This window comes from Manis pentadactyla, chromosome 4 (assembly GCF_030020395.1).
Source record: "Manis pentadactyla isolate mManPen7 chromosome 4, mManPen7.hap1, whole genome shotgun sequence".
Lineage (NCBI taxonomy): Eukaryota > Metazoa > Chordata > Mammalia > Pholidota > Manidae > Manis > Manis pentadactyla.
Window position 1 is genome coordinate 51,235,534 of NC_080022.1, and position 23,726 is coordinate 51,259,259.

The following is a 23,726-nucleotide window of genomic DNA, read 5'->3' on the forward strand; positions in this document are numbered from 1 at the left end:
GATGGCTGCCACATTCCAGAATTCCAGCCGGTGGAAAGGGAGAAATGCATTTCTTTTCCTTTTAAATGTAGGAGCCAGACTTTGCACACATCCTTTCACTCACATCTCATTAGCCAGATCTTAGTTACATGGCCACATCAAACTGCAAGGGAGGCTGGGAGATGTGGTTTCCATTTTGGGTGCTGATGTGTCACCCTAAAAGTTGGGGATTCTATTACTAAGGAGGAAGGGAAGAATGGATACTGGGGACAATGGCACCACCATTTTCCTGTCGCTCATTTCTGACTCCCCTCCACCACCCAGTCTGTCATCACATCCTGGCACATCCTCGCTCCTGATGCCTTTCCCGTAAGGCCCTGTTCTTTATCCCCATTGATGCTACTGCGGACTGGGCCTTTATACTTGGTGTCTCATGAGCACCTTCTAACTGATCCTTTTGTTCTAGTCTCTTTCTAGCCTGTGTGTGTGATCATTCTCAAGTGGAAATGTGATCATATGGTCCCACCATTTAGAAATTCTTCAATGGCTCCCCACTATCCATAGCAGTGAGATTTTAACTACAGATTTCTGAATCCCTGAAATTACATGCAAATTTTGCATGTATGTACATTTTTCTGAAGAAAGCTCCATATTCTCAAAGAAGTTGTGATTTTCTCTCAAGTTACAGGCTCAAGTCCAAATTCTTAACCTCAACATACAAGTCAGATGTGTCTACTGACCTTCTCAAATCTCCTCACTAGTCACCTTCCATACCCCAGGCAACCTAAACTGAAGTCATTCTGAAATTCTCTCCTTTGCCCAGACAGACCATGTTCTTTCACACTCCACATCTTTATGCTTGCTTCCATCTAGAATGTCTGGGCAAACTCCTACACATCCTTATGGCTAAGCTCAAAAGCCACCTCCTCTTTGAGTATTCCCTGACTCCCTCTGGCCCTGTCTCCACAATACTATGCAGACCTCCATTACTCATGCTATTGCAGACTCGTCAGCTTATCTCTCCTCCACCAGAATAGGGAGTCCACAGATGTTTATTGAATAAAGGTCACTCATGCCCAAAAAACTGGAGTGCTCTAAAATGTAAACCTGAGTGTCACTTCCTGTGTTCCCATTTCCTTCAGGTCCAAAATTGTCTCAGCGGCTTTCTCTCCGGCCTCATCTTGCAATTATTCTGTTTTCCTATTCCAGAAACTGAAGTTCTTTTAATGCCCCATGTCAGTGTTCTTTCTTGTCTCGAGACATTATACATGCTTCTTCCTCTGCTCCTCTTTGCCTGGCTAATGAGTACCCATCCTTCAGATTTTAGCTCAACTCTTCCTCAGGAAGCCTTCCTGGACCCCCTTCCCACCCTCAGATTAGGCCGTGTCCCACCCATGTGTCCTCACAGCACCGGGTACTTTCCCAGTTGCAGCATGCAACATACCGTGCCAAGTGACTTGTCTTCCTTTCCTGCTAAACTGGAAGTTCTCTAACTTGCCCACCAGCATGTCCTCAGCCCCAAACGCAGTATTTGGAAGGGAGTAGTTAGCTGATAAATCTGTGTTAAGTGGGAGTTAGATGAATGGATTTCTTAATCATAAATCTGGTTTTCGGTAGCTCTCCATTGCCTTTAGAACAAAGTCTTACAACGGTTTTAGGGTCCTTTATGATCAGATCCCCATGCATTTTCAGTCTTGTCGTCTCTTCAAAATCCAGTCTTACTGAACTGAATGGACATCCCCAAATGCCTGGTCTCACTTCTTTCAGCCTTGGCCAATACTGGACTCTCTGGTACACTCTTCCTTCTCATCTCTCACTCCTCTTCCTTGTTGGGCTAACATCCACTAACCTTTAAGCATTCAATTCAGACATCTCTTCCTCCAGGAAGCCTCCCTTGACTTCTGTGACCAGCTGTGGTGCCCTTTACTGGAAACCCTGTAGTATTCCGGGCTTCCTTCTTACTATTCTGCTTTCCCAAGTAGATGGTGAAGTGGCAGTCTGCACTATGATATCCTGAATGTGAGCCCAGGGCCTGCACACAGTGGGCACTCCAGAAATATTTGTAGATTGAACTATGTTGCCTGGTCTTATTCCTTGCTGTTGGCACATGTCCTGTCTTTCAAGAGCAGAGTGTAAGCTCCTTGAAGGCAATGAAGGGAGCTAAAATATCTGTGGGTCTCTCTCTAGGCCTGAGGTTAATAAATGTCCCCAATAAGTCTCATTTATGTTGTTTAGAGTCTGTGCTGCAAGGTACTTGACAAATGTCTTAATCAGTCAGTGGATCCTTGGCTTAAAGTCCTGGAAAGTCTGGGTTTGGGATTGTGGTAACCATAGACACTGTTTTTCTAGAAGGGACCATTGCTGCTTTCTGAAAGCTAGTGCCTGAAACAGTGTCAGGACCCTGGCTGGTTTCAGCAGAGAATTTGCTGAATGAATTCTAGAGCTAAGAGAGAGTGTCAGGGAGACAGGCTGTGCTTGTTCATCTCACTGGGTTCTGGGCTCAGACATTCCGACAGAATGGAATGGTTGTAAGGGATAAGATCATATGTTCATGTTCCAAATGCAAGATTAAACGAAACTTAATAAAAATATTAGAAAGGATGGACAAAGTCTGTTTTGTAATGATTCACTGGCTTCAAATTCTAGGACCACCAGTTTGCCTTCTCTGGTAAGTAAGCTGTTTTTAGCTGGACTCAAATGAGATAATTTTTAAAAATGTGACCAAATGAAAGTTGTCACCTTATGAGATACATAAATAGACCCTAAATTGGCAACTAGGACCACAGACCCCTTTCTGCTGTCTGAAAAGCCATGCTAGTAAATAAGTCCCACATTGCAAATTCCCAAGAACCAAGAGCAGAGAAATGCAAAGAAATTTTGAGACAAAAGATTGAGAGGGAGCATTTTAATATAGTTTAACAGTCAAGACAGGCCAGAGTCTTGCTACTTAAAGGATGGTGTGGCCCAGCAACTTCAGCATCCCCTGAGAACTGGTTAGAAATGTAAAATCTTAGGCCCCTTCCCCTCCTCAGATGTACTACATTCTAACAAGATCTCTGGGTGATTTGTATGCTCATCAAAATTTGAGAAGCACGGAACTAGAACATTTATTAGTGCGGGTTTTGCTCTTAAAATGTGCTTTGAGGTCAAAATGAACCCATTTAAATCATTTTTAGCTCATTTTTTCTCCATTCTCTCTACCTCTGAGCAATACCATCATACGTCAGTGTTCTGCCCTGGGAATTTGAGCCCTCTTGTGAATTCCAGCAGCGTACAGCATTTTGCTGTGCCATTTCTGTAGACAGTCTTTATGGATTACAAATTGGATTCCAAAACTGCCATCAGCTGTTCCTTGTACAACACCCCTGGGAGTTGGCTTGTATGATGATTTCTGTTTTCAGAGACGATGAAACCAGGACCCCAAGGAGGTTTGGTGATTCAGCCAAGGGGCACCAACCAAATCAGCATATGAGTCAAAATGAGAACTCAAGCTTTGGCGTTTCCAGTGTTCACTGGACTTTGATGTCTTTCCTTTCTATATAAGTGCTTTTTTGTTTGTTTTGTTTTTTTACCTAAGAGACCTTAAGAAAGAACACATTCATAGATAACCTTGTGTGAGTTACTGAATGAGCCATGCACATGGGGGCCCCCGGGAATTGGGATTTTCAGAAAGCCCTGTCCAGTGGAGAGAGGTTAGCCCAGGGTGGGCCCTGCCCGGCCCCACAACACACACTCCTGCTCTTCGGCTGGCAGGTTCTGCATTAGGGAACCTCAGAAAGCTCAGAGCCTCACTGGGGCTCATTGTGAAGGGAACAGCCCTAAGGCCATGGATACAACTATGGGGGGAAAGTGGTGGTTTTGGAAGGCAGTAACCCAGCCCCAGGAGGATGCTCACTCCCATTTGTTTGTTCTTTTCACAGATTCAGAATAGCTGATGTAACTGGAATCTGGCCCAATGCATGTGGTGGGCTTCATTGGACTGGGTTTTCTGATTCATTCCAACTTTCCTGGAGCAAACTGGAGCCACTTGATGACTTGGAAATGGTCAAGACTGTATATCTGGCACTGATGCCAATGTGCTTCTCCTTACTTTATCTGACTCCAAGATTTTTCTGTGAACCCCAATTGAACAAAGGCCCCCAAGATGGGATTTGTTCAGTTTTACCTGTCTGCATGGTGATTCTCCCAGGGTCCTTTAGAGGATGATTGCCAGGGTGGCTGCTTAACATACCTTCTCCACTCAATCCTCTCTAGGCATGCATATTCAGTGGGGCATATTCATATATAATTGATTAAAAATAAAAAGATAGTGAGATTTAAAATTCCATGTAAAAAGTATTGCTTTGCTAATGTGCTCCTAGCTACTTGCTCACTACACAGTGCAACAAGAGTACGGTCATGAGGAATTCAAGGCTGAAGATGTTTGGGATTTTTAGGTGACACCAATGCCCCCTGCACCTGTCCCCTGCTCTGCAGCCCATGTTGTTTTGGGGCTTGGCCTAAGGCAAAAACTACAAAGCATCCTAATGAGCAGAATTATACAACAGGAATGTATGTGCATATTTGACATAGTTTCTTCTGTTGAGGGGTGGCCCTCTGACTATGACCCATGCCCTCTCCAAGGATGAGGGAGGAGTCCAGAGAAGCAGCCTTTTGTTCTCAACTGCCAGTTTTTCCCTAGCCCCTAAGGCCCCAGGGACCTGCCCTGCTCTGCGTGGGCCTCCAGAAGCCCTGCAATTTCCACATGGGCGGGTGATTTCAGAACGATGGACAGAGCTGTTCGGCCAGCCTACAGGGAAAAAAGAAAAGGAGAAACAGATTTTATCTGACTGCCTCTCACTCCAGAGAGGAAGGGTGAGTTGGGAGTAGAGGGTATGAATAGGGAACAGAAGTCTATTCCAAGCATTCAGAGATCCTGGTTGAGGAGGAAATTCAAATGGCATGAGGATCATGAGAAATGGTCTGCCTTCCAGTGAAACAGCTTTCGCTCCTGGGAAATCTGTGCCAGTAGAAATAATGAAGTTTTGCTTGTTTTTTAGTACTTTTTTTAAAAATTGGAAAACAGAGCAAAGATGATAACTCTTGCATTTTTCCATTACACAGACCTAAATGAAAATTAGCATTTTGGTATGTTTCCCTCTCATTTTTTCTTCCGTGCAAATTTGTTGTTGGTTTTTAAATAGAGGAATGAGAGTGTATCTCAACTTTGAATGTACTTTTATTTTTAACTTACCATGGTATGCTGTAATATTTTTTTCCTTTTCTTACAGTCATTTTAACATATAATTTTCCTTATTGGTTGCATAATATTCCATAATTTATGGAACCATTTCTCTTCTATTGAATCTTTAATCTATATTTAGCCCAGTTAGTGTGACTATTTTTACATTTTGCTGCATAAAGATCAATGGGTTTGATATATGGTAGGCGCCCAAGACCCCACTAGGGTATTCTCTACTCTACTATAAATGGGTGAAATTACTTCCTAAAATGTGAAAAATCCACAGAAGCAGGTGGAAGTGTTCATACTCAAAACTCTGCAGTCTTTTCTCTGCCCCAGGAGGGAGTCCACCTGCCACTGGGGCCCCCACACATGTGAGTAACTGTAATGCACAGCAAAAAGCCAGACAAGCCAGAACCAGAATAGAATGAGCCCAGGGGAGAGGACGGCTGCTGGGTGTCTGTGTAGAGGGCGGGGGTGCAGGGTGGCGCAGGCAGAAGAAGGAAGTGGCATCTCAGCGGGATCCCAAAGGACATGGGTTTCACAAAACATGAAGTTCTTTCCCTAAAAAGGCCTCATGACTCCCTGAGCCTTCCTTTTCCCACCCCTTACAAGTTGGTATTTGTAGGGTTATTTGATAAGTCTCAGTCTACAGGAGGGCAGACGCTGGCCAGCACGGACATCCCTGCACCCAGCCCAGTGCCTGCCATGTGGCTGGAACTCAGAAAGCACTGTTGAAAGAGTGGGAGCTGCGTGCTGAGGGGAAAGAAGGGGAGGCTGTGCGCTAAGGAGAGGTATTAATTTCAAGTTGGTGAAGAACCTGAGCAACATAAAATCCTAATGAGTATTTTCTTAGACTGGGCAAATCTGGAAAAAAGCAAAGATTTTAAGAGAGGAGCCTTGTAAAACCCCACAGGAAAGGGGCTGAGGTTTATTTAGGCCTGTGTCCCTGTGCTCCAGACTCATCTTTGTATTTTGCCAACCTTGAGGCTCTACAGTATAAAAGTGGAGATGGTGTAATCACCGTTAATACGGGAAAGAACCACAGGACCGGTCCCAGGGGACCTGTGCCCCTTTGAACAGGGCCCATCTGGAGATGACAGCCTGCATCTGTGAGCTCGTTGGGTGTAGACATGGAGTGGGAGATCCCATTCTGCTCAGAAAGTGTGGCCAAAAAGACCACTTGGGTGGGGTGCATCCCTCAAATGGTTCTGCCAGAGCCTAGGGAACAAGCCCGCGGCATGCAGCTCCAGTAGGAGCCAGGCATGGCAGGTCCCTGCTTGCAATGCATGGGACTGAAGAGACAGAAGGGGCTCCTGCAGCCAGCACACCTGAGAGCGTGTGTGTGTGTGTGTGTGTGTGTGTGTGTGTGTGTGTGTGATGGGGAGGGGATTCTTCTTTCAGTATGACAAGAACTCACCAAGAACCTACTGTGTATTAGGCAAAAATGAGCAAGACATAGCCTCTGCCTTCAGGAAGCTTTCGATTTGATGGGTGCTTTGGAGGCTCTGCCAAAACAAGTCCTTCAGAGGGTGAGCCCGGGGGGCCCGGGGCCGGTCCTCACCACCTGCCCCTTATCCTCATACTCTGCCAGCCCCCAGCAGGCTGGCTGACCTATTTCTTGAATACATTCCAAGTCCAGAAAAAGTGCCTTCCTGTCTTCTAGGGGTTCTGCATTTAGAGTAACATTTAAATGTTGGTAGGATGAAAGAAACCAATTTCAGGAGAAGAATTCTCTCTGTATTCCAAGGGAATTAAATAATTGAAACCTGCATCTAAGTCTCCATGGGAAAGGTGAACCTTGAAACAATACGCTGGTCATGAGAAGGCCTTCGGGGAAAGGCTCTAGGCTCAGGGCTTGGTGCTCAGGAGGGACTCAGTCAGCAATCCCCATCTCCCACTGAAACTTCTCCCCAAGTCACCTTTGGGTAATTTGGATGTGAACCCTGAGTCAGCCCTGACCCACGCAGGCAGCAGGTGACTGGGCCATGAGGGGGGTCTAGAACCCTCTGTGGGCCTGCTGCCTGCACCGCCTGGGCACCCCTGCACTTGGTGGGCCCCCTTAACCCTCTCCACTTTCTGCTGCAACAGGCTTCTGCTGCCATCTCCTGTCTCCTCTATTTCCTCCCTCCCAGGCTGCCTTGAACGTCAGCCAGCCTGGTCCTCGACCACGATCTGGCTCTTCCCGTCCAGCGCTGGACTGCAGTGGCTGTCTAGTCCCACCTGGACTTCAGCACTTGCTTATACCAGTGTTCCTCCACTGTGGCACTATTGACATGTTGGGCCAGATAACCTGTAATCCCTCATTGTTCCTGTGCACTGTAGGGCATTTAGCATCTACCCACTAGATACCAGGGGCACCCCCTCCCGACTTATATGTTTGTATGTTTGTAAATACAAGAAATGAAAAATGTAAATACAAACAAATAAAAAATGTCTCCAGACATTGTCGTATCTCCCCTGGAAGGCAAAATCACTCCCGAATGAGAGCCACTTTGCCCTTTGGGGCAGTCTGCTCTGATTGGCTCCCCTAACTCCAGACCTTCATCCTTTCTACTTCCTGCAGACATTTCCTGCAAATGCCAAGATCCCTGCGCATTCACGTGGTGGTTGCTGCATATTCGCTGTCACTGTGCACCTGTTCACAGCAATAACAGTTACCTCCAACTGAGGACCTCCTAGATGTCACATATGGGCTTTACAAACATTACCGTGTTTAGGTCTATTACTATCCCCAGTGACAGAGTCCAAGAGTGGTTAAGTGATCTGCCCAAAGGCACACAGTCACTGTACCCAGTTTCAAACTCATGAGTGTTTAATTTTAGAGTCCATGCTTCTAATAGTCACTCTATTTGTTCAAAGTACAGCAGAGCCCACCCACCATGGCTCTTCTTCTACCTCCTGAAAGCAGCCGTGAGCTCTCTGTTATCTGTGACAGAACCTCCAGAGGTGTCTCGGAGATGATCTCAGACACACTGCCTGATGGCGCCAGCTCACCTGGGACTTCCAAAGCTCATGTCTCCTACCCCACAGGTCTGCCCTCTCAAGGCCCCCAGAGGCAACAGCAGTAGTCACTCCGGGAGAGCCAGGGGCCTGTTTTGCATTAAAGAGCTGCCTCCTCCTGCCCCAGGGCAACCCTGCAGGGAGCTCTAGTACAGAGTCTTGTCTGGCTATATAAGATTTGGAACAGGAGGCTCTTGTTTTCACAGCCCACCACCATACACACATGCAGTTCAAGAGGGTCTATTCTCTCTAATTAGCTTGGAAACCGCTTTGGCAGAGTTCGGTTCCCGGTACCTGAAGACACTGACTGGGGGACCTGCTTCCTGGGTGTGGCTTCAGGGACCCAGCACCTTGAATCACTGATGGAACAATGTGGGGAGGTTCAGATGTGAGCTAGTAAGAGGGGCTGTCGCTAGGCAGAAAGGGGACTCTTCTTCCCCTCCCCAGGCCTGTGTTCCCTTTGAACTGTGGATGTTAAGAATGTATAGTGAAATCTGTTTAAATCACTAAATTATAGTGCCAACGTTAAGGTTCCACTTCAACAGAGTCAGAACTGGGCTTGAATCCTTACTCTAAGCATCAGCAGCTTGTGACCCTAAGGCAGCTACATAAACTCGCTAAGCCTCTGTTGCCTTATCGGTACAAAATGAAGATCACGGATTCTACCTCACTGGATTACTGAGAGGATTAGTGAAGTCACGTATGGGAAGTTTTGTTCCTGTGAGTATTCTTGGGAGTCTGATGGCTCTAGGCTCCACTAGATGGTGACCTTGGGTGTGTTATTTAACCACTTGGTGCCTCCATTTCTTCATGAGCAAATGGGTGGCATCAACACAGTCAACCTCATAAGGTTGTCGTGGATTTAAATGAAATGGTCTGTGGTAAATGCTTAGGACAGTTCCTGGCACCACGCAAGCACTCAATACACATGTGCTATGATCATTATTATCGCCATCAATGTCACCATTATCATCACTATTATCACCATCATCATCATCATTGTCACCGTCATCATCATCACTGTCACCATCGCCATCACCATCACCGTCATCATCATCATCGTTGTCACCATCACCATTACCATCATCACCATCATCATCATCATTGTCACTGTCATCATCATCACTGTCTCCATCACCGTCACCATCATCACCATCATTGTGACCATCACCATCACCCTCACTATCATTAACCATTGTGACCATCACCATCATCACCCTCATCACCATCATTGTCATCATCACCATCATCAGCGTTACCATCATTGTGACCATCACTGTCACCCTCATCACCATCATCATTGTCACCATCAGCATCACCATCACGCTCATCACCATTGTCACCATCACCATCATCACCATTGTCACCATCACCATCATCACCATTGTCACCACCACCATCACCTCACCATCATCACCATTGTCACCATCATTACAATCATCACCATCACCATCATCACCATTGTGACCATCATCATCACCCTCACCATCAACATCATTGTCACCATCAGCACCATCATCCTCATCGTCACCATCGTCATTATCATTGTGGCCATTATCGTGACCCTCGCCACTATCATTATTACTGCCATCACCTTATAAGAAAGTTATTTCAGAAGCATATGTCTGGCAACACAACTTCAAGCAGACTGGCTTGATGAAATGAACCACTTGGTAAGGTGGATCACTGTTGAGAGTGGACATATTTTGCACTTGGTTCCTTCACCCAGCCTTTTGAGGGTCTCCAGGGACAGCAGAGCTTCCCTGTCCAAGCTGTAGCCTCAAAGTCCACCTGCTGTTACTGCAGTGACCAGATGAGGTTCAGGGCCAAGACCAGGTCTGAGCACAATCCCACAGGACGGTGTGAAAGGCTAAGGTTTGGGGTCTCCTAGGCCCATGGCTCCCAGCATTTGCCATGGATCATCTCATTTACATCCCATAACAGCCTTAGGAGGTCAGTTCTTTTGCTATATATGGTTTCTTGAATTCTGCTGGCTAGTAAGGCACTTTTCAGGAAGGGAAGTGGCCTACCTAATTGTTAATTGCTCATAACTCTTACCTTGTCAGTCAGGCTGCTGTCACAGGCCGGGTGTGCCAGGAGCAGCCGCACTATGTCAGCGTTGCCACGGTGACAGGCCAGCATGAGAGCTGAGGATCCATCGTGGTCCTGCAGGTTAACATCTGCCTGGCGGCTCAGCAGCGCTTGGACCATGTCCTCCCTGTCGTGGCTGACTCCCAGCATCAGTGCCGTCTGGCCTCCCTACACATGGAACACAGGGGCATAGTGAGGTTATGGTTGACAGGCAAGAATCCCCTTTCCCAGCCTAGGTGTGCTCAGAGAAGACTTCTCCAGAAAATGACCATGGATCTGAATGTCCTTCTGCCATCAGTGTGGGACACATCCTTCTTGACCTGGCAAACTTCTACTCCTTTTGCAAGACACTAGTCAAATGCCACATCCTCTCTAAAGCCCTGTACTACCATCCCAGGCACAGATGCACAACACAACACTTACCACTTGGTATTGCAAACTGTCAATCTCTCTTTTCTTGTGGACTGTGAAATTTTTTATGGTAGAGTCTAAGTTTGTTTCATCTCTGTCTCTCCAGTGCCTAGCAACCAGTATGCTGATAAATGTTGGATGATGAAATAAACTGAAGAATTATGGGCTATGAAGGGTTGATGACTTAGCAACATGGCTTCTTACCACCTGCCTCAGCCTGGCTTCCTCCAAGAAGCCTTGGTTAGCTTGTAACGTGTCTGGTGTTTTCAGATTAATGATACCCAGAACCCTCTTGTCTCAACAAGATCTCCATTGCATGGTCCTGTGGTCCTTTCTAATCCCTAGGCATTAACAGTGTTTCACATCCCTGTAACATCAGTACACGTGGAAATGGTTTAGAATCAAAAAGTGAGTGAGTCCAAGCTGTGGTTCTGCTGTTTCCTAGGGTGTCACCCTGGCCATGTCACTTGTCTTCCTGGAATTATGGTTTTATGTTTCTTAAAAATTAATATAATAATGACCTATCCTGTGTACCTCACAGGGCTTTTGTAGAAATCAAGTGATAAAAGATAAATATATCAATGTATAGTAGTAATTTCTCTGATTACAAATGAACCATAATTTCTCATAGGTTTTCCTGTATATACCTGGTCCTCTCACAGTTGATTATATTTTGCTCTCATGGTTCTCCTGGCTTCCAGGTAGGTCAGGTTTGTCTCTGACTGGACATCAGGCTTTGCAAGTTTTCAAGAATGAGGCAAAGACTGTTTCTCTCCTTTCAGATTCCTGCGCCTCTGAGCACAGTGACTTCTATGTAAAAAGTGCTGAGAACATGTTTGCTGATGTGTTCATTGATTAAAACTCCAACCTGCAGTCACTGATGGATGATGCTTCCCTGCCCAGAATGCTGGGGCTTAGAGAAAAGAAATGGGGTTTGCAATGAGGAAAATCCTGGCTCTACCACTTATTACCTGGGTGTATCTGCACAAGTTAACCTCTCAGTGACTTTGCTTGATCTGGTAAAATGGGAATGCTTAACAACATTACCTGCCTTAGGGGTTGTGAGATCTGACTGCTTATCACATGCTACTTACATGTTAGCTATTACTGTCATTGTGAGCATTAGACATAACATATGACAAATGCTTAGTATATGGGGATGTATTATCAGGTATCCTGGTTCTCCATTTCTCTAGAACCCAGACAGCTCTTTCCAGAGAAGCCTGTTTGCTTTGTGGCTTGTTTATACTCAGCCTTGAGGTAATGGTTGTTGTCTTGGACTAAACAGACCATCCAGACCCCTCTCTCTCCAAAGCCAGATGACATATGCAGATTGTCTTTTATCTGCCCCTCTTCCTGTTTTGGGCTCCTTCCTTCCTCACTTCCTTCCCAGTCCAATTCAACACAATTTAATCCAACGATCATTTACAGAGCACTGCTATATGCCAGGCACTGTGCTGACCCTGGAGAAGCAAAGAGAAATAAGTAGCTGAGCCTAGAAGACTCCCAGCTTCCCAACTCACCCCTATATAACCTGGTACCTACAGCTTTCCTCATATGTAAAGGCCCCAGAGGGGCTGACAGCAGCAGCTAAAGCTGCGAATTCCCACCCCTACTTTGGTGACCTGGGATGAGTCCCTTCCCCTCCTAGAGAATCAGTTTTCCTCTCTGAAAAAGGGCATTGATTTTGATCACTGATAATCACCTCTTCCTCTTGCAATGGGGCTGATTTGGAAAAAAAAATTAGCATGTTTATGGGAAACTTTAAACTTTTAAAATGAGAAAATCTTTATTGAGTCTTGCGGTGTCAGAGTTGTAAGTGTATGAAATACTTTGAAAACTAGAGAGTGATTTACAAATATCTGTTTCTTGACATTGATAAGATTGCTATTAGAGGAAGTGTGCAAAGTGCCTCTGCCAACAGGTCAGGCTACTTCGGCAATCACATTTTTTTTTTTAATTTTGGTATCATTAATCTACAATTACATGAAGAACATTATGTTTACTAGGCTCCCCTCTTCACCAAGTCCCGCCCACATACCCCTTCACAGTCACTGTCCATCAGCATAGTAAGATGCTGTAAAATCACTACTTGTCTTCTCTGGGCAATCACATCTTTTTAAGGATGTTTGTACAGTGAACAGCCTTGGAAGATAGAGATAGTATTTCTTACAGAACAGAGAGCAGCCATGCTTACTATCCAGCATGAAGGATTCAAGTTTCCTAAGTTCAGGGTCCTCTCTGTTAAAACAATCCACTCTGTGTGCAGGGATCTGGCCATCCTCATACTCTGTGGGAACTGAGAATTGGGGCAAATACTGATGCTGCGACTACTGCTACTGCTGTGAGTAATACACTGTTCTTTGTCCCTAGCACAGGAGTCTTGTGTCTTCTGCCAGCAACCTTGATACTGTAGCAGCTAAACTGTTGCTTTAAGGTGGAATGAAATCATAGACCCTTCAAAATTCTTGATGGTTAGGCTACATCTATGACCAGTCTACAAGGAAAAGGAGAGTTGAATGTACTCTACTAGTTCTTATTTTGGTCAAAGGTAGGTAAGTGGCCTTTTGAGGAATTTCCATTGCTACATATGGAGCCCTGTCTAACTCAAAGCCCTACTGGGTAAGGACCATACCCCTACTCTGTATTCTCAAGGAGAGGGGCCCAGAAGTTGAACAGAGACATTCTAGCCCTCTGAACTGCTTTGTATTCCATGATCAAGGTGGATCACCTACAGGGGCATCATAGAGCTGCCAACCAGCAATGCCTTCTCAAGGTGCTAACTCCGAAAACACTTGGTTTAAGTTGGGTCCAGATGGAATTTGCCCAGTTTCAAATTGGGATATAGACTTCAAGCCCCCTGACCTCTGTCCTAGCCTGTCTGAGTCCCAGGAGACTTTGAGGAAACAAAATGTTCAGGCTTTGGACAGAAGCCATGTGTACGGTCCAGCCCTCTTGGGTTAAAAATCCTGCACACATCTGCATGGAATCTCTCACCCCACTAGCAAAATAAAACTGGGAGGTGCCTACATTTATTAAAGAGGAGATCATGTTCACATCTCCTACCTGAGTAGCTTGGATGTTCACATTTCCTTCTCTTAAGAGCTTCCAGACAACAGCCATGTCTTCATCAGCCTCTGCAGAAGCCAAGGGAGTGATCATCACCGCAGTATAGCCAGCTTTGTTCTGACGGTCCACATTGCAGACGCCTGCAGGAGGAGCAACGAGCACTGGAACAGCTCTGGAGGGGCACGAGGCAAGATTGCTTTACCCTGTTCAACAGGATGCTGCCTGCTGGCTCAAAGGCCACAGAATAGAGCAGTCCTTTCCTGGTGGTGGAATCAATGTTTTACATTTGCGGCAGCCTTTAAATCTTGAGGATACCCAGCAAGGAAAGTCTGCAGTAGAGTCAGAGATGGCCAATGGGGAGCCAATGACCAAGCACACATCATTCCCACTCTACAGATGAGGACCCTGAAGCTACATAAATAGCCAAAGTGAAGGTGAAATGAGACAAGGACTCAGGTCTGTATGGCTCTAGAGCCTACTGCTCACCCAGGAACATGTCACGCACAGCTGTGCATTTCCGTTTTCATGTTCTCTCTGTCTGTGGGTAACTCTTAAGCCAATGGCTGTGATTGCAGGTCTTTTCCAAAGGCCTAATGAAAGGTTGTGCAATGTACCAGGGGGCATGAAAAATGCCACAGGATAAACATAGGCTATCTGTCAGGAATGATCATTCATTTGACAAACACAGGGGGGAAAAGCTTTATAGATTTTTATATTAAAGCAATTAAGAATACACATTTCACAATGGAATGAAAAGCTGACATATTTTCTGATGAAATGTTAAATGAGAACTCAAAAGAAATTTCTGCTTTGTAACCCTGGGGATATGCATTCATATCCCTCTCCACCAAAGGAGAAGGAGAGTTAAGGTTATCAGCCCGTATCTGTTATGTAAAGGACCCCACCTCTTCAGGGTGCACTGTAAAAATCAAATCTTCCTTGTACTGTTGCTTATTCCCAAATCCCAGATGTCTCTTTTGGGCAATAATAAAACTATCTCAGTAGATCAAGTCACTTATCTTTTCTTAGTTTTTCTTCAGTAAATGGGGGATAAGAACAAGACCTATAGAGTTACCATGAAATTTAGTGAGTTAATATATGAAAAGCATTTAGAACAGCTAACAGCTAAAAGCAATTAGCACATAGTAAACACTCAATAAGGGTTTCTATTATTACTGTTATTGTCCAGCATCGTATTTTTGCCTTTCTGTCCTTGCTCCTTATTCATGAAAACATAGGTATTCACTGTAACAAATCTGGTTTATGAAAAAATGTCCCTTAGGGCAACATATAAGTTCTGTGGAAGGGAAAAAGATCAATATTTGTTAGACATTCCCTCCACACCCCAGACAATCCTTCAGAAATGTGCCATAGTGATAACAGGATGCAGTGGTTCCAGAAAAATCGTTTTTGACCATTTCTCAGGATTTCCTTCCTGAGGCCCCTCTGACCACTGTCATGACCAGCTGGGCTCTGAAGGCTATATAATAATTTTATGCCTCGCTTCACAAACTGTCCTGATAAAGACAGGAATATTTGCATTGCTTCATTAATGACTTTTTAATTTTTACTCCATGACTACTTTATGTTTGCTTTTGAGAGGTTACGGTTCCCTTTACTCTCTTCAGAAAGATGGCTTATAGCTCACTAGAGTGAGGAATGCCTCCTCCTCCGGGGCTGGGGAAAAGGGATGAAGATCCAAGGCTTTCACAGCAGATGCTTCTGAGCAGCCCCAGGAAGCAAGCCAACCCTCCCTGGAGGCCCGGGGAAGGGCTTTTGACTGAGCATGCTCCAGACTCAACAAGCTTCCGGCTCTGCAGTGGCCTCAGGCAAAATAAAGGAGGGATCATAAGAGACTAAGCTGGTGGAGGTGCACCTGCTGGCTCTATTCTCAATAATGATGAGTTACTTGTGTGCAGCCCATTACAGTTTGTAAAGTGTCTTTTGGATGCTTAATAACTGCCTTGGGAAGGGAGCCCAGGTTTGGGAATGTGAAGGATCTATTCTCCTCAACACCCTGCTACAGAGAGGGGAAGTAATGGTGCTTTCAGCCCGTTCTCTCTACCCCACTTGATACTTCAGGCTTATGGCTATTTAGCTATTTCAGGATGTTAAAGGGAAAAGCTTTCAAACCATTTTAGGGTTGACAAGTATTGACTTGGTTCTTAGTCAACATCAGCAGAAACTCCCAATCTTAGTCTGTCCATTCTCTGGCCTGGACTGGCCCACCTGGAGAGCTAACAGGCTGCAAGTGTATGAGCTGTGAAAGATGAGAGCTCTGCATTACTGGGCCTTGCATTCTTCATGCATGTAACAGGTTACTCCCAAGGACTCAGAGTGTCCCTGAAACCTGGTTTGGGGTAGTAGAAAAAGCCCAGATTGAGTAGCAACAGATGATGGCTGGAATTCTGGCTTAGCTACTTAAGGACTCTGTGACCTTGACTACATTACCTGCTTCTCTGAGCTTCAGCTGGAAAATGCACTTAGTATCTGTATCACAGTCCCTGCAATGTGCACGTGTCGTGTAGTACTGTGTCTGGGTTGGGGCAGGCACTCAAAAAGCAGTAGGTGTTCTTGCTATTTATGGGCTATAATGAAAGCCCCTAACACTGAGCACAGTGAGCAGAACCCAGAGGGATGCTCCATTTAGTCATGTGCCTTTCTCACCTGAACTACCACTTTCACAGTATCCATGCATCAAGCAAGATCTGAAATCCAGGAATTGTAACTTCATCTTCCTGTGATGATGAGGGAAGCAGGAAGAATTTTAGGCTGTCATTATGTACATTACCTACCCATTCAGATGAAATCCTCAAGGCTGCTAACAGAATTTTGGAAAAATGGAAGCTTTCTGGTATTTAACTGAGCTCCCAGGACTCATCCACCCACTCATTTATTTAACAGATATGTTCACTCAAAACCCACCCTGAGCCAGGAACTGTATAGGTACTGGGGACGCTGAAAGGAACAACACAGATAAGGGCCCCCTTTGACTGAGTTAACCGAGTCCTGTTAAGTAGAAACGACAAGAAAAATCATCTAAAGAAAGAAACAGGGTGTTTCCCTAGAGAGAAAGACAGGGCAGCCTCTTTAGACGGGGACACCAGGAAGCCTTCTGAGGTGACATTTGAGCTGTGACTTGAATGAGGAGAAGGAGCCAGTCATGAGAAGAGTTTCAGGGAAAAAAGTCCAGGTAGAAAGGAAATGCAATGGCCCCAAGGAGGGATGAGCTTGGAGAGCCTGAGGCCATGTGCCTGGAGTGGAGGGAAGGCGGGTGCATGGTGGCGGCAGAGGACAGCAAAGGCAGGCAAGAGCCAGGCCTCCCGGGGTTCCTGAGGCCAGGCCCAGGGAGCTGCCTTCCATTCGAAGAGCAGTGGAAAGCTGGGCGAGGGATTTCAGCCAGGGTAGACAACATCCAAGGTGTGGGATCCGGAATTCAGACTTCCTGATGCCCACTTAAACTCCCTGTCTAAAAAACGGTCACCGATCTAGCATGTGCTCCAATTCCTGGATATCAGGAATGCGAACAGCTCACGGTATTGATTTCATACCCCAGCAACATACCTAGCCATCATGTGACCTTGGGAAAGTCTGTTGACTTTCCTGAGTGTCCTTTTCATCATCTGTAAACAGGGATGACCCTCCCTATTAATAGGGTCATTGCCCGGATTAATTAATGATATTAATTAATTAATGAGATCTCATATGCCAAGCGCTTAGCAGAGGGCCTCATCTCTGGAAAATCATTTGGAGTTTTATACCTCTTGTATACCTACCTCTAGCTATGCCTCACACAACTTCCCTACACTCGGGTGACATTCTAGCAGGATCCGCACTCCTTCAGTCAGCCCCAGCACCCACCTGCCACACTGTAGCTCCTCAGCTGCTTGATACTGTTACACTCTGCTGCAAGGCCACAGTGGCCTCCTGTCTGGCCTGCTGCCTCCTGCCCCTTTTTCCTCCACTACCCTGCTCCTATCACCAAATTAACCTTTATAGAGAACTCACATGCTTAGGGTGCTCCCCTACTCAAAACCCTGTACTGACTTCCCGGGGCCTTCCAGACACGCTTCCCACTGTTCAGCCTGGTGTTCAGTCCCCCACACTGTGGTGCCAACTTACCACCCCAACCTAAATCCCCATCCTTATCAAACCGTAAGCCTATTGGTCTCCAGGTTTTCCTCTCTCCACCTCCCTGGGGCTGTCCCTGTCTGGGACATTTCTGTGTCTAGGGAATCTACCTGCTTCAATGCACCTTTCCTGCTCCCTGAACAGGACATGATCTCACTTCTTCTGAGACTGAAATCCCACATTGTACCTCCCTCTTGTGAGCCAGCATCCTGCTCCACCCTGACTGTCAGGCTGTAAGCTCCCGAGAAGCAGAGGCCCCCCACCGGCTCACCTTTGTGTCCCTGGTTGTAGCCAGTATGGACCTGGTACACAGTCCACAGATACCTGATAAAAGTTGAATGAATCAAATGAGTCCAGCCGATCAAATGGAGCCATTGCCTTTGTTAAAACGTTCTTAAGAAGATGGTAAAGTGCGACCTTTCCCAGAGGCAGTGTGGTATATCTCTGGGGTTAGACAGAATACAAAGCCTGACTCTACCATTTTCCAGCACTGTGACCTGAGCAGTTTCATAACTCTTGAGCTTCAGCTTCCTAAACTGCCACACGAGAATAATAATACCTACATCACAAAAGTGTTGTGAGGAATAAATGATACAATAAAGGCAAAATGGTCTAGTCCACTTCCTAGGATACAGAAGGAACTCAGAACAGTGTGGAATCTCTTTGCTGAAGAGAAGTGGGTACAAGAGCTGCCCTTCAAGGAGGGCCGCAGACTGTACAGTGGCAGCCATTTCTGACCTGTCTCCAGCAGCAGCTTCGCGATGGGGAAGTTGGAGTGGGACACGCTATAGTGAAGGGCTGTGTTCCCGTTGCCGTCAGCCAAGTTGACAAGCAGCTTTAGGAAGTGTGGGGAGTGAGGCTGGACCCCGCGGAGGTAGGCGGCCACCACAGCAGGGCTAGACGACTTCCGGCTAGAGACGCGGAACCACTCTTGACTGATGGTGTTCAAACTTTGTCTCTGAAATATCAGGAGATTCCAATTGCAGGTTACCCAGCCTGGGGTGCTTCAGCTCGGGTGTTAGCTTCCACTAAAAAAAGGCAGCTTTGGATGTTTCCACCTCTATCCCTTCAGCTCCCTCCAGCTTTCCATGTGACTTACCCTGGAGGGCTCAGAGCTAGTGGGGCTGGGGATGCTTCAATATACTTTGAACCTGTGTGACTGGCCGCCATGTGGGGCAGGAAGGAGGACCGGCTCTCCCAGTAACTAGTAACAAAACACTTTAGTAAGTGACAGTTGGAGTCTATACAAGTTTAGATCACATTCCTATATGTACCGGATATCCAAGACCCTCTCTGTGATGTGCATATGGCCAGCCTAACTCGACCTTAGATGTTACAGGCCTTTTGAGTGTTTTTAATAAGCGTAGCTGGAAAGTCACATTTCACTAATGAAAAAATGCATGCTGCAAGCTAAGACAAACAAGGTGCCCAATTTATATCTGAAACAAAATCCAAAGATCTGTGCTTGAATTATTTTAGCTTTTAAACTTTGCTAGGCACTTCAGAGAAAATGGTTTGACAATGCAAAGCAGAACCCCATTATCTGCAATATTCCCTCCACTGTCTGCAGTACTTCCCCCACTGTCTGCAGCATTCCCCCCACTGCAGTATTCAGCTCCTTTGGAGCCATGAATGAGGAAAGAATGACTTCCACTCTGTGTGTGACATGACCTAAGTATTTAAAATAGAACATGTTTAGATTACTTATCTGAAGGGGAGGAGAAAACTTGAGGATGTGATTATCACAAATGATTTTATGCGCATTCTGGAAAGGGCACTGGATTTGGAGTCACTAAACCACTGTGGCCAACCTTACGTCCTGGCTCTGCCATAAGACTCTCAAAGTCATGTAACCCTTTGAACCTTACTTGTCTCATCTGCAAAATGGAGGTGCAAAAGGGCCTAACCTTCCATGGCTCTACAGAGTGAATTCTTTGTACAACTTGCTTTGTCTCTAAGGTGGGGAAGGGAGTCCTGTGCTTTGATCCTAACATGGGTGTGGGGGCAGGTTTGCATATCCTCCAATTGCTTTTCTAGGCAGAAAGAGTGGAATCTCTTGTGACTGAAACACTTTATATACATATATCAGAATATCTCCTTTATCAATGGAATCTTCAGGAGAATCTGGAGAAAGATCCTAGCATTAAGAAACATGGCACAGATTTTAATAAAGAGCTGAGAAATAACAGCTCTGTAACTCATTAAAGAAACAGGAGTTTTGATCAGCATTCACATCACATATTGGTTCTTTAATAATCTGGAAACAGCTCTTTGTCAGATCAGCTAAACTAATAATAATGCTCGGCTGAACTGATCGTTTTTACTCCTAAAGCTCTTCTGCAAAGGAAATCTAAATGGGGCTTTAAAAATCCTTACAACCTGTTACACTGTGGGTCTTCCCAGTTGCTCTCAAAACTGTGCCAGTATCTCTTCATTAAAAGTAAAATTTAATGTTTATATGTTTAAATCTCCACGGGCCCTGAAGGCATTAAGCAACAAACATGTATTTTCTTGTTTTTGGTCACGTCAAGAAAAACAGTAAAGACGACAGCATTCAATGTCGGAGTTTGCGGGTAAGGGATTTGCCGCCCTCCACCCTCATTTTGTTAATGAGGAAACTGAGGCCCTGAGCACTGAATGACCTCGGTATCTCACAGACAGCGGTCCTGGGAATAAAAACCCACGGATCCCATGCCACAATGCTCTTTTCCACTCCACCCACAGTTCTCTCAAATTGTGAGGCAATTTTGAGCCTAAGCCACAGATAGTTTTATGACTATTCAGGGAGTGATGTCTACAAACGCGGGGGAAATGTCTCAGAGCAGTAGCCTGCCTTCTGGTGCACATGGATCCGGGCCGCCTTCTCAGTGTAACCCATCCCCTTAGGCAGCCGCTTCCTGCGTGCCCTCAGCCGCCCACTACTGCCTCGGGCGAGGGATCAGAGCCACCTGCCCGAGCTAACAGCTTAAACAGTACGGAAATCTTTACATGACAATGAAAAATCAGAGTACCAAGAGTAGGTCGGTGGTGCTCCCAGTTTCTGGCAGATGTTGGCTCAATGCCCGGCATGCGTTAAGGAATTCCTCTGAGGGTTTGAATCTAAAGAAAAAAATATATATGTAAATATATCAGTGTGATAAAAAAGGTGATCCGCTACCGTGACTTCCTCTCTCCTCCCACTGCTCAGCGCCTCAAACACGCAGCCGGGCGCCTTCTCGGGAAAAGGTGCACGCCTCAGGCCCCTGGGTGCCTGCAGCCTCCTGACGGCGAGGCTTGGCTTCTGAATCTTCTGCAGAGTGAGTCAGGCACATTGCCCTTTTTCTCCTGCAGGTGTCAGGGGGTAGGGGCAGATCACCAGGGCATTCTGGGCCCAGCTGCAATTCCTGACATGCCGGGAAAGGGAGGATTGTCCTTCTGACTTTGGATCAAACATTTTCTGTCTGAATGACTTGAAAAGTCCAAAGAACCCAGTCCATACCGGCAAATGCCTTCAGACTGTTCGCCCATGAAGGACACCCTAAGTGCTAATAAACTCAGTAAAATGAAAATCAACGAAGCTGGGGCGCTCTCGCGAGAGGCGCTCTTCCTGTGTCAGTATGCGGGAAGACACGGAGAGGTCCAGTGTTGGACACCGGCAAGCTCCCGTCTGTCATCGTGTCCGCAGACTGCTGCCAGGCTGCAGGGCTCCGCAGAGCCTCGGGGACCAGCTCCCACGCTCTGCCTGTTCCTCCCGCAGCAACCAGGCTGCGGGTGACGACGATGACAAGGGGACTTACTATTACCACATCTGTTATTTATTGAGCACCTACTATGTGGCAGGCACTGTGCTGGGCTTTCTACATGCTTTTTCTCAGTCCTCAGACCAAATCTATCAGGTTGCAATTACCCACGCTTTACAGATGAGGAAACTGGGGTGACCATAGCTTAAGTACCCTCTGTAAAGTGACACCATAGCAGACGTGGGATTCGAATCCAAGAGTGTCCACCTCCAAAGGCAGTACTCTTTTCATCATGCCCCATGACCTCCCGTCACTTCAAAAAAAAAACAGTGACGTCAGCACGGCCACGGACAGAGGCAGGAAAGTGCATGCACAGGAATCAGAAAAGACCTGGGTCGGAATCTCTGCTCTGCTAGTTGTGTCACTTAACTTCTCTAAACCTGTTTCCACATCTGTGAAGTGGGGATTATACTAATTTCTAGCTTGTAAGATTGTGAAAAGGCTTCTATGAGATAATACATGTCAAGTCCTTCACACTTCCAGTGCAAGGACGATGTTAGATTTGCTTGCTGTGCTCTGTCTACAGCAGTGTACCCTGAGAAGGCAGGAGTGACACCTGTTTACTGTGCCCTGTGCTGTTTGGATTCTAGCCTAGTGCATAGATCAGAAACTCAGTAAATATTGTAGATGTGAGACAGGGACCGTGGATGTAGTCAAGAGTAGGGTGAGGGCCTCCGGAGGGGGCAGGGCAGGATATTTGCAGTCAGAGCAATGTAACTCTACATACAAGGAAACCCCCCTACTAAAACTCTATGTTAAACATTAAGTTCTAGAATCATTCTTCAGTGAGATCAGTTAATGTTCCCCAGATAAAGAAGAGTAGCAATGTTTTATTATGCTAACCATTTATAATCATGTGTAAGATTCACTTTAACATGCTAAAAGGCCCAGGCCTATGTGCTGTCTTTCCTCCTTCAGATCTGATGAAGTAATTTTGCAAACTGGGCAACTAATTTAGCAAGTAAGCCCAGGCATAAACAACACAGAAAAGGCAAGAAGGATTCCACCTTAAAGATAAGATTGCATTTTAATACCCAAGAAGTTAAGATGTTAGAAATTCTTAACTTACTCTTTAGCAAACAATACCTCAGCCCACCTTGGGGGCTGAGCAGGTGGCCTTGTTTCATATGCCCCCAGACCAAGATGCTGGTATCTCAGAGAAATCATCAGAGCAGGAAGTTGCTTGTGTTAAGTTAATTCTAAATATTCAGGGACCACTTAACAAGTCCACACCCCTAAGTTTTTTTCATGTTCTCGAAAAATCCTCAACTGCCTATAAAACCCCCTAGACAACACACCACTAACAGGGCTCTCTTGTCCCCTCCTGGCATGAGCCAGGAGCTCTATTCTCTCACTTTATTTCTAAATAAAAGCCTGTGCCTTGCTCTCCTACCTTAGGTGTTTGTGAAGCTCATTCTTCGGCTTCGTGAACAAGAATCCCAGCATCAGATGGACAGATGAATGATCAAACAAATAAATGCCCTTGTCCTTCCTAGAGATCAAACAAATAAATGCCCTTGTCCTTCCTAGAGATCAGTGCCCCCACCTGTGTGCCCTCCGACTCACCTCTCAGCCCTGGGGTGGGGGAGCTCTTCCCCAGGCCCGCTGTCCGGGCCTGTGCCGTGGGTGCCCTCAGGGATGCCCTGCCCTGCCCTGCAGCTGGGGTGGGCACTCCTGTCCCGCCTATGTTCTGGGACATCACCTTTCTTCTCAGTCTCACTGTCAGACAAGTCATCCGGGGAGCTGTCCTCGCTGCTGGTCTCCTCACTTGAGGTGGTCTCGTAGCTGGAGAAGGAGACAAGGGTCACTGGTTCTCAGCTTCCTGCCCAATGCATGAATGAGAACTAGGTGGGCTTGCATAACACTTTCCAGCTTGCTAGCCAAATCCTTCAATCTCTACACCTGCAGCTCTGGGTGAGGGGACTCCCAGGACCCTTAGTGTCAGAGAAACATGTGGCTAAGAGCTCTGGGTCTGACTCCAAGGGCCACTTGGGAAGAAGGGATAATTAACTAAACTCTTGGCAGCAAACACACAGACTGGC

At 46.2% G+C, this 23,726-nt stretch overlaps 1 protein-coding gene across 3 annotated transcripts in view; it reads right to left on the reverse strand.

Moving 5' to 3' along the window:
• Nucleotides 1–418: 418 nt before the first annotated feature.
• Nucleotides 419–23,726, reverse strand: part of KANK4 (KN motif and ankyrin repeat domains 4) — a 67,252-nt gene continuing 43,944 nt past the window's right edge. For 2 of the 3 annotated variants that reach the window (XM_057500271.1, XM_036911263.2), the window contains 6 exons: nt 23,251–23,469; nt 20,917–21,004; nt 18,644–18,863; nt 13,772–13,914; nt 10,262–10,462; nt 4,635–4,768 (listed from right to left, as the gene is read on the reverse strand). In XM_057500271.1, coding sequence (XP_057356254.1) covers nt 4,664–4,768; nt 10,262–10,462; nt 13,772–13,914; nt 18,644–18,863; nt 20,917–21,004; nt 23,251–23,469 — 976 coding nt within the window. In that variant the 3' untranslated portion in view covers nt 4,635–4,663. Of the gene's footprint in view, nt 4,769–10,261; nt 10,463–13,771; nt 13,915–18,643; nt 18,864–20,916; nt 21,005–23,250; nt 23,470–23,726 lie in introns of all 3 variants that reach the window. The other variant, XM_036911262.2, reaches the window with a different exon arrangement.